Here is an 11,753-nt window from a genome sequence, read left to right as displayed (position 1 = left end):
ATGCTGCAGGCTAAACCGTGCAAGGGACGGTGGTGCCATTTGGAGGGTTGGTCCAGACCCCTGCACGTACCTCAGACGCAAAAAATGACATAGGTCCGTCAGCAGGGGGCGCTATAACCAAGCTCAACACGTTTTGGGCTATAACTCCCACACTGTATGTCACACATTCAACAGCCTCATATCCCCAGATTCCCTGAATAGTGCTGAATCACCTGGGCTGGGTCACGCCCATTTCCGCCTGTAATTTTTTTTCACAAAATCATGAAAACTGGAAAACCTGCTTTTTTAAACTCCTCCTTGGGATTTTGTCCGATCAGCGTGAAACTTGGCACAGACAGTTGTCAGCTGGACCTGATCTAAAGTTATCAAAAGAATTTTGTTCGGTACAAATATGCACAAATTATTAACAAATACATTTTGCTAGCTACCTATAAAAACGCAAACTGTTGCATATCTCAGTCAAAATAAATGCTAACAACACTAAATCTGAGATCCTTGCTTGGCATGTGACTCTGAGGGTATGAGCCGAATTTGACTAATGTTGGCCACTAGGGGGCGCTGCAAATATGGGAAATTTATATCTCTCAAATGGCAGCACCTATTTGTACGACATTTGGTGAGTATGATGCTGGGTCACTCCTGAGGCCATAACATAAAAGTGGGCGTGGCTTATTACAAGATCAAAAACAAACATTTATTTTTATACTGAGGGCTTTGAAATTCACAGGGTATATATAGAATAGCACACAGACCACCCATACCAAAAACTGTGTGTCTACTCCACTAGGTGGTGCTATAACAGAGGCAAACGCGTTTTGGCCTGTAACTTCCACATTTTAAAACACATCTTCATAAACTTTATATCCACATGTTCCCTAAATAGAGTTGCATCTTCTGACATAGGCCACGCCCACTCCCACTGCATATGTCTCTTAGTAAGTCACTACACATCAAAAACCTAATTTTTCAAACTCCTCCTAGTGTTTAACCTCCATCTGCACGAAACTTTACACATACAATCTCCAGACTGGCCTGATCAAAAGTTATCAAAAAAATTTTGCTACTCCAAAAAATGCAGTACTTATAAATAAACAATTTTTTTCTGCTAGCTAAAAAACACATACCGTTGCATATTTTTGTCAAAGTAAAAGCTATCAACATCAAACTCAATTCACTTGTTTCAGAGGTCAACCAGAGGCTCTGGGCCAAATTTGCCACAAATTAACCGGTAGCCGAGTTGCGCAGGGAGGCTTGGCCCCCGTTCATAACTGCTTGCAGTTCTAGTTATTATTATTATTATTATTATTATGGTGGGAAATTTTAACAGAGGAATATATTTGCCTTTTTAATATCAAGAACACTTTCGTGTTTTTGTGTGTATACAGGACGTTGTTGAATCAGGGAATTCATGTGTCCACCACGAAAAAGGATTCTAATTGACTTTACATTGGCACTGTTTCCGTGGTACCGGCACGTAATTTCAACTCATTATGTGCTGCCACCACGGAATGCGGTGTTAAGAGGTCGTGGTCATTTCACGTATTTCTGTGAGATCAGGTTGCGGTGAAAACAATACCAGGCATCGCAGTGTGTCACGGCTGGTAAAAATGTTATTTAATAAGTTCACCAGCCATTTGTCTTTGTAGAAAAAGTGTCCCTGGTACTCTGGATAATCCACAGACCTCACTGTCAAGATTTTTTGTCATAGGGACTTCAGCTGAAAGCACTTAAGGAAAACTAATAACACCGGGTCACTGTTTCTGAAAAGATGTGTTGCTTTTGTATCTGTTAAATGTAAATGCCTTCCACTGTATTGGAGGGTGGAGGCATCAATATCAGATATCTCAAAATAAATCCAAAATGATCCACATAGCGAGATAGCCGTGCGTCAGCCAGGACGCGCATCTCTAATGTAGCCTCCTGCTCAGACGCAGGCAGCATATGTCTTCTCTCTCTCCCCGCATTCCAAATAACCCAGTACGCAAACACAAACAAAAGGTTAGGGCATAGTTATGCTAAATCACTGGCGTTGGAGGGGGAGGACAGCTCACAGCGCACACATTCCGGCAGCCGACATGAGCCGACAGCATTCAGTACGTGTAAACCAGAGGGGACCCTGCCTATTAGCGTAGTGTGTGGCTGAATGTGCATTATCCCTTTTAATTACACAACAGATCTTACTGCTCAGCATCCCCTTTAATAATTGTTTTTATTGTCTTGCCCAAAATAGCAAAAACAACTGCGCCAGGCCGCTTTATTTGTTTTTTTATTTTGACTAGACTGTCCGCCGTCAAAACAGAGGGGTCTTTGTACTGTATGTGAAAACTTCGGCTACTTGTCAAATTTGTAAAGTTGTGATTATAATCTCTTATTATTCAGTCTACAAGTAAAGTCTTAACGTAGGGCCTACTGTGTATTGACCAGAGCTGTACAGTAAGGCTACTGTACAAGATTCTATTCAAGACGTTGAAGAGACTTATTGACAGATGCCTTTCATGCAGTCACCAGTGGCTGGTTTTACATCATAAGGCAAGTCGCCTGTTTCAACTGCCAATCAACTCGTAGCAAAGTCAGCTGGTCACGTGGGGCGCAATGACAGTTTTGGACAGAGAGAAGAGAGAAAAGAAAGGAAAAAAGAGGATCACCTCACCAATTTGTTTGAGGAATAGCTCCACGGTTCTGCAAGTGTGCAAAAGCATGCAGTAGGCTACCATCAGTTTATTATTTTTGCACCCTCAGTTGAAATTAAAAAATTAAAAAGTTTTCAAAAAAAAAAAAAAAAAAACCCGCACCACTCTGCCGACTGACATGTAGTGCCAGTACCCGGTGTATTTCGGCTGTCAGAGCTGTGCCAATTAAACGTGATGACGGCTCAACAAACGTTAAACGTTAGACATCAGTACACAGGACACAAGAGGCCATTCTCAATGCCAAGAATGCAAAGAATGGACTTGTGTTCTTGGGGAGAATGTTCTTGCAAGTTGTGCTTGGAAGAATGAACTCGCAAGGTCACGAGCACACATGACGCTCTGTTGTCAGTTTGAGACGATGTGTTCTTGTAGGTATTGCGCAATACCCGAGACAGCCTACTACAGCTGTGCTTTTTTATCCAGTATCTCAGCTTTATCATCCAAAACAATTGGTATTGCGCTATACACACACACAGCATATTTATTATATGTATACACAGTAGTGATGGTGAAATCGAAGCTTCATGAAGCATTGAACCACTTTGACACACCTGCTTCAAGAATGACACACTGCTTCGAAGCATTTCATCCAGTCAGAAGAGTGACATCTGCTGGCTGTGTGTCAGAACTGCATCTAAGTGGAAGACCTGGAAAAGCCTCAAGACTGCCAGTAACGAGGCCTAGCTCCCGGTAGTCACGTGATTGTGGGCATGCCGAAGCAGGGATCGAAACATTGCCTCGGAACACTTGCGCTTCAAAAGATCGACACTGTGTCGAGCAAACTGGCTCGAGCGTAACATCACTAATATACAGTAATATATGTGTATATATATATATATATATATATATATATATATCTATATATATGTGTGTGTGTGTGTGTGTGTATACACAGTATATATATATATATATATACATGCATATACACACACACACACAATACTCTAAGCTCAGCTGTTGTACTCTACCACAAGTGCACACTAACAATGTAATGCCTATTTTTTAATTAGGCAGCAACAACCTCCTTTCATTGTTCATTGTTTCATTCACCTCCTTATTTTGTTTAAGCTGTTTAGAAGTCTCATGAGCAAAGAATTTTCTCTACATCACGAGTCAACGGCAGGAATGCCCGGGAAAGGCTATTGTTTGTGGATCACGTTGTTTAAGAGTGTCTGAGGGTGTTTTGAAAGTAGGTTGAATCTGGTTGATGTCAAATATGGACCGGCGAAGGATCGCAGCTGTCATCGCCTTCGGTACTCTTTACCGGGAGGCAGAAGAGGAGGCTGCTGAGCTGAGAAGGAGTCTACAGCTGAGAAGAACCAGGCTGAGGAGGAGTCTTCAGCTAAGAAGTGTCGGGATGAGGAAGAGGAGTCGGGAAAGGTGTCGCGCTATCCCAGCGTTTGTCTCTGGCTTTGTAAGTAGGCTAACATTAATCTCACATAGTTTCCCTGAAGCAGCACTTTGTTTTCCATTATTATAAATGGATCAGGAGGATCCAGGATCCTCCCCAAACTGTGTAATAGTGACGCTATAGACCCACCCCTTTAATTCATGTATTTCCAAACACTCAAATTTGACACCTGATATTTGACATTTTGGTACTGTTGATGGTGCCCCAGCACCACCTTGTGGTGAAATCGTGGGGGGGGGGCATGGAATTAACGCCATATTAAGTTTTATAATTTATTTGAGGAAATTAAATAATGTATGCCACACACTGACCTTATATCACATTCGGGCTCGGGTCGGATTCGGTCAGCTTTCAGTGAAAATGTAATGTAAAAATAAATAAAATCCTGTCTGTCCTGTTTATTGCTTGGGCACTGTTATTTACGTGACAACACCTGAACATAACACACACAGGCACACATTGGCTGTTTGTTTCTACCTCTCTCCTCGCTGGAAGTCTCGGACCTCCAGCCGCCCGCCTCCGCCTTGATTAAACGCTGAAAATAAAATAAAAGAGAGAGACAAGTTTTTCCTATTTTATCTTATTTTGTTTTATTTCTCCCTCTTCTCTCGCTAGAAGCGTCGGACCTCCCGCCTCCCGCTCCCGTCTCAAACACGGAGGTCTCCCTCTCCGCAGCTGAACACCCACGGCGCACGCCCGGCCTGTTAAATAGCCTGTAACCACTGTGTGACACAAACTCAGTGCTTTGGTCATTAAATAATGTCGGGCTCGGTTCGGGTTCGGACAGAAATATGCGGCCCGTGCCGCACTCTAACACACACACACAAACACACACTGTAACAAATTGCTGTAAAAATACAGGACATTTTGTACAGTAATGTACCGTTCTTCGTAAATACAGTTGAATACTGTCAATGCTGACGTCTTTGAGGAACAAAATATTAACAGCAAGCTACAGTATAATCTTACGGTATAATGCAGTATTTTTTTCTTCTTCGGTTAACTTTCAATCAGACTTGATCTTGAGTCCGTTCATAACTCATCTGAGCAAAGTCAAAAATACACATCAGTAATTTTATTCAAGAATGAGTTAAGAATAACAAGACGAGGAATAGTTGTACAAGGTGATTTTCACCTGGACTCTTAAGCTGCCAGCACCAAACTGGACGGAGTATCATCACCACCTGCCGCTCTCCTCTCGTCTCCTCCATGTTTCCTCCTCACCTGCACACCTTCATCCATCCTGATCCTGTGGCTTACTCAAGAAGGTAAATGCAATCTTATTAAAGTCAGCACAACCCTGATATTTGATCTTGTGTTGGATTAGTATTGTACTGACTGTTTATTGCCGAAAAATACACCGCATGCCGCAAGCTAGCATAACGTTAACTTCATACCCAGCCATCAAAGTGTCTCAAGACGTCTTAAGATGTGTCTTAAGACACATTTGTTAAGATGTCTTAAGACGTCTTGGTAAGTCAAGACGTGTCTATAAGATGTGTCTATAGACATGGGTCTTGAGATGTCTTAAGATGTCTTGGAAATATGAAGATGTCTTAAGATGTCTCAAGATGTCTTAGAAATATTACTGTCTTTCAGTTAAACTTTCATTACAAATGTCAAAAAAGAATGCAAAACCATATGAAAATACTCAGCATTTAATAATAAAACATAGTATGTACAGAATGATTATGTTTACAAATTGATTACATTTATACAGGTACCCTACCACCCCCCCCATGATTCCATTTCCTTATCATATGACGCATACATCTCAAAGCCACATTGTACGCATAAAAGACCAATTCTCCATCTGTCTTTCCGCTTCATTCAGACACAACAAAAACATCTGTATTTTGGACTGGTATCAGGCTACAACAGCACAAAGTGCTTCACACAATTTTCCCCACGCCCACATGGAAGTAGCTCACATAGGCTAAATATGATGTGCCATCACTTCACCTTATTTCCCCCTTCAAAGGGGCATTCTAGTCACGTGACTGAAAAGAAAAGAAAAGGCTGTTAATCACTCGGCTCGTGTGCATGTCTTGTTTTTAGGAGAGAAGGCCTTTTTGGGGGATGATAATTTGAAAAACTGAAATGATAGTGAAGCAAGTCTAATGATAAAATGATGAAAATGAGTTATCTGTAGGATGAAATTGACATTGACATATGCCCCCACAGAAAACACCTCAACACCCCCCATTTAAAGATTTTGCTTCTAGCGCCCCCAGACATTCTATGAACGCCCACTGTACTGATGGAGTGTTTACTCTGTATGAGAGTGTAGGAATGTGTTCTTAAGGTACCATTTGTTCCTGGGATTGTGAATGATTTTTTTGTCAACAATCTGACAGTATTGTCCATTGGTGGCAGTGGACTTTGTCCCGATCCCTAGGTGTTGATTTGGTTCCCAGAAGCATTTGTGGTGGAGGAACAGGAGGGTGTCAGTGATGGCTGCTGTCGGAAAGAGTAGTTTTCCTCCTTCTTGATACTCTTTGCAACCTGTCAGGGGATCTTCTCTGTGTTGTGGCAGGAAGATGGTCCCCTCAAACAGGACCAGCGGATTATCTGGGGAAAAAAAACATCATGCATTTAGCTATGGGTTACATCAATATCTTTAGTATAACTGCTTAACCTAACACGATAGCATTAAGCATTATGTTATGGGTTCACATTGCCTGGTTCCTCTGTAATCTTCTTTACATATTTTATTCAAGATCTTTTGACTACTTTACCTGAGATGGTAGCCCATATGGCGGTGATTTTCACTGGTTGCCTGTCGTTCACATGGGTTGGGTTGAGAGGGCTGTCTCCACAAATGAGCCAACTTTGATAGTCTTTATATCAAATCTGAGAATGAGATAATATATGTTAAACACACTTGGGTTTATATAAAAGGTTTATTATAAAAGGGTATTTTCATTTCTTTAGATAAATTTCTAAGGGCCTAATCCATGAAAGGATGCACAGCATCTGGGAAACACTATGCAATACTATTGTGTTGCTGGTACAAATGCTGTGCTATAATTTGTTATAATTTAATTTAATATAATTTAATAATATAATTTATTATAATATATAATATAAATAATAAAATAATTTAGAATTAATTTAATATAATTTGTGTTGTTGCCATGGCACTGGATGTAAATGGCTGCCTCGCCAATAGCTCTCCAGTTTTTAGTTTTTTCTCCAATTTTTAAACAATTTTGTACAGATTTTAGACTTTCCCTATCTTTTTGACCTTTCTGCTCTTCTTATGAAGACATTTCTTCTGTTTTATATAGCCCATGGATATTTGCTTTAACTATCAACGCTACCAGGAGGCAGTTCCAAAGCTACCGGCAGCCTGTTTTTTTCCCTCAAAAAATGCTACCAAGAGCCAGTTTCATCAGCTTTTCAAGGGAGGCTCCTGGTTCTGGGGGAGGAGGAGTGGCGGAGGGACAGAGGACGGGAAGGAGCAGTGGCCGGTAGCCAGTAGCCAGCTAGTAGCCATATTTCATTTATTTCTTTTCTTTTACTATATTATTAATAATTTTTATTTATTTTATTTTGTTTATATTTGTTTTTATTTATATTTTTGTTAATATCTATCCTTTTATGTATCTTTTTATCTACTTTTTGTAATAGCTATTGGAATTCTAATTTCCCTGAGGAATTTTCCAAAGGGATTAATAGAGTACTATCTAATCTAATCTAATCTAATAATACATTGAATACAAGTTTCTCAATTCAATACATTGCTACCGCTTATTAAACACATTGATAACATACTTGTATTTTTGTGGGGACAGTGTAGCACTCTGGTGTTTCATGCATCTCTCCGGTTGCCCAGAAAGAGGGTTGTCAATGATGGTGATGACAGGCTTCCCCCTTATCCAAACCTAGGAAATAACAGCATATGATACAAAGAATGCTTCCATACAAGAAGATAGTACTCATTTATTAATATGCATTTTCGTGTACTAGACTGAGAATTATCAACTACAGGGATCATACCTTGGGTCCAAGGAAGATCTGTTCCCATGTCAGGACTCTATCCCCCATCCTCTCCATGAGGTCCGGCTGCCGATCATTTTTGCCACTTTCAGATGGGATAACTCTGGCATTTGGTTTCCAAGCTGTAACCCTGTTAAGAAAAGAGTTAGAATAAAGTAAAGGATCTTGTTACTGTCATTTTAGACATTATTGGTAGAACTGACACGCAGGAATATGTTAACAAGCAATACAATTATTTTAGTAATTTATTTTAGTAACATATTTTGCAATAGATTTTCCTACCAAGCCCACGACTTTGCCGAAATTCAGCGGCAGATATCAGTGTGACTGATCCCGATGGCCTGTAAACAGGGGCGTAGCCTGGAAGCCCGTGGACAGATGTATTTTCTGCTGCTCCATCATTTGGTGTTGACAATGTGCAAAGGGCATCCAACACTGCAATCCTCTTCACCATTGTTTTCTCGATACTGACGCCATTCTTGTGAGCGATAACTGAAATACAACATGCATATCAAGACAGTGAGCTTCAAGCACCTGTAGGGCCTAGCAAATGAATTTTCATGGAAATTTAATTACCCATGTCCTTTATCCTGTTGTGGTATCTCTCATAGCTGTTGCAGTAACCATTCATGTGGTTGCCCAGTACATCTATTTGCTCCCCAGTGTGATAGCCACAATGGATGTTAGCCGGTTTGCCACCTCTGCCTTCCATATCTTAAAGAAATATGGAAATAAAAAGTTCTTAAATGTCTAAACGTACAGTAGCATTGGAGACAAAACAAAATGGAGGTACAAAATTACCCTCTCAAATAGTCTGTGATGGTCACATATGTGAACCTGGAGTTGCCTCGCTTCCTCGTCAGTTAGACTTGCCGATCGGATTGAAGACAAGTAGCCACTCAGCAAGATGTTGGCTTTGGTGACAAGGCGGCAGTTGTTGCGGACAATATATTCAGCAGAGGCTGCTGTAAATGCCTCAGGGCAACACAAAACATCTCTGGTTATTATGGTCCACATCTGAATAAGATGGAGCACCTCACAGCCAGTGGCACATGCCAAGTGATGAAGATCTGGGAGCTAAAAGAATAATGTGTTGTGTAATTAATTTAATCTCTGCATAGCACAAAAAGCTATAAAGGATAGATCAATTTAAAATGAACATGCAAAAGCATCATCTTTGGGTGGACTGTCCCTGAGTAAATGCATTGGTTATCTATATAACTTTATTACCTGCTTGAGCCAAATGAGGTCTGTCGATTGCAACAATCAGATCACTGAGGAACTGTTGGACTTGTGTCTTCACGTTGCCCCAGATCAGACTTATTTGCAGTCTTCCAACACCAAGAGCATCGAGGTGGAAGTGATCGATCCTTGTCTTAAACAAAATACAAAGCCAACCGTAGAATTGTTTTACATGGTTTTCATCATACATGCTTCCTGTTTCAATCCTTTCAACACAAGGTAGAGCAGGACATGTTCAGTCCATTGGTATTGTTGCTCAGAGCTTCATTGTGGCTACAGATACATTAAAACATTTACCTGAATGTGTGGTTCAATGACAATGCCATCGGAGAACAGCTGGTTGTTCGGGCTATACAGGGTCCCAGTCTCTGTTTCATGTTGTTTCCTCTCCACAACACCCATTTCAGACATGGCAGCGATAATGTTGTTTGTGTTGGCCTTTGTCCTGCGGGGTGCTTCACTGGCCACCTGTGGGTTGGAGAGGTCGGCCTTGTCAACCGTGCAAAACCTACATCTAAGAGAGGGCAAAGGAAAAGGGATTAGGAATACATTTTTAAGATTTTTCACAATAAACAGTAAAACCAAATAGCTTATGAAGTAATAATTAATCTAACCTTTTGTTTGCAGTGGATGACAAACAGTTGGCACAGTGGTTTGCCTGGGGCATGTCTGCATTGATCTCGCCAATTCCTCCACAAACAAACACCTCACCCCCATAGTAAGGGCAGTCAGCATAATAACCTTCCTGCAGTTTCTCTATGTATGGTGAAATGGCATCCATACACTGCTGAAATGATGTTCCTGATTTGGAAAGAAGATAAACTGTATCAAATCCTACATAGGCCATGATGTAAACAATTAACTATTTGTATCTAAATGTAGTGACCATGCTACCTGGTTCTCCGAGGCCTATGATGCCCATGTGTTCCCTTTTTGCCCCCTCAGAACGAGGCAAATTACCAAGGGAAAAGTACATCCCATTAGTGGAATGGTACTTCCGCCTGTACAGCCCAAACCCATCAAAATATAAATGGATGTACAGCGGGAGCACTGGTACTCCTTAAAGAAAAAAAACAATTAGGCTACTTCATACATGTTCATGTTCATCTTAGCTACATCAGTCTCACTCTTTTGATTGAACATATTATTCATGTCCATTGACCATGAAAAGTTCTACTGTACCTGTGGGACGGTCTCTTTGTTGCTGTCCCTCACTGCAATGAGCAGGGAGAGTTGATGCATCTCTGATGAACCTGCCGCTTGGCTCTGCAAAAGCTGTGGCAGAGTGGCTGCTGTACAAGTACTGGCCAGTGTACTGTTGGATCTGTGGCATTTTTCTCACCACATCATCTAGTGTAATGGACTCAATGGCGTCAGAGATGAAAATTTGTTCTCTGACTGGTGTTATATGGTGATACTGCTGGTGATTTCTCATCTCCAGGCCACGGAACAGCAGCCTGCACCTAAGGACCAGGTTTCTTTTAGAGCTATCAAAAGCAATTGACTCCACTCTTGCAAGTTGTGCTCTCCGGTCCGTGTTAATCCTGATGATGTCAAGTGCAGTTACCTGAAAAAAAAAGTAAAAAAGCCTACATAAAATGATGACCTGCATCTTTTTTGGTGTGCGCTTTTTAAAAAATTAGTTTACCCTTGCCACATTTGTCTTGACAGACTGTATGCAAAGAGCTTGCTATGATGAAAGAGCCTTGAATTGAAGGCGTCCCTGTGGCAGTCGGTCACTGGCACAAATGTCATTTTGGCCATGTGCATATTGTTTTTTAAGATGTTGTCCACTGTCTTCTCCATATTAAAGTGGTAGAAATGGGAATCATCACCATGTACACTAATAGGCACCTTTGGTAGGTTTTTCCTTATCTTCTGAAATGGGGAACACAGTCAAATTACATGAGTACAGTATCTTAAAACAAGCCTATTTCTTTACTTACAGTCATTAACAGGACCCTATGTGAGTGCCCAATGGAAAGCTGATGCTAGAGCGCCATGGTATCCAACTTTGCTTTGCCTACCTTGAAAACACTGACATTTGGTGGTACGTCCTCCTTCTTGAAACTGTCGTGTGACAGGATTTCTAGTAAGCTAGAAAAATTGCTCTCTGAAATGCCAGAGGTTTCAAAGAACAGGCTCAGGGATGCCTCAGTGAAGGAATTGAATGGATATAGATCCACCTGTAGAGGCAAGGTATAAGCAAACATACATAAACATATGACATATCCCTTAATAAACATTACAGCAATAATTAATGTGGCAATGATGTATTGTTGTGTTATTTTCTTGACATATAGTAATTTTGTGAGTAGCCTAACCTTCAGTTGTACAGTCCTAAGACCGCATAGAGTAAAAAGCAATGCATTATCACAGTGTATCAATTGGACTCTACAGATGGCAGT

General features: G+C 40.9%; 1 protein-coding gene and 1 long non-coding RNA gene across 2 annotated transcripts; both read right to left on the bottom strand.

Annotated features, from left to right (window-relative positions):
• Positions 1-6,907: 6,907 nt before the first annotated feature.
• LOC125898046 (uncharacterized) lies at positions 6,908-8,175 on the bottom strand. The gene is made up of 3 exons (XR_007450568.1): positions 8,104-8,175; positions 7,879-7,988; positions 6,908-6,954 (listed from the first exon to the last, which is right to left on the bottom strand). It is a non-coding gene; the product is annotated as an uncharacterized LOC125898046 (long non-coding RNA).
• Positions 8,176-8,671: 496 nt separating this feature from the next.
• LOC125898563 (uncharacterized) lies at positions 8,672-10,958 on the bottom strand. Its single transcript, XM_049592398.1, has 6 exons — positions 10,528-10,958; positions 10,240-10,404; positions 9,960-10,146; positions 9,643-9,859; positions 9,334-9,478; positions 8,672-8,817 (listed from the first exon to the last, which is right to left on the bottom strand). The coding sequence occupies exons 1-6, from the start codon at positions 10,955-10,957 to the stop codon at positions 8,672-8,674; spliced, it is 1,290 nt and encodes a 429-aa protein (XP_049448355.1). The 5' UTR covers position 10,958.
• Between the last annotated feature and the right edge of the window lie 795 nt (positions 10,959-11,753).

Source organism: Epinephelus fuscoguttatus, linkage group LG12, assembly GCF_011397635.1.
Source record: "Epinephelus fuscoguttatus linkage group LG12, E.fuscoguttatus.final_Chr_v1".
Classification (NCBI taxonomy): Eukaryota; Metazoa; Chordata; class Actinopteri; order Perciformes; family Serranidae; genus Epinephelus; species Epinephelus fuscoguttatus.
The sequence above is the reverse complement of the archived record's forward strand: the minus strand, read 5'-3'. Positions and strand labels throughout refer to the sequence as shown.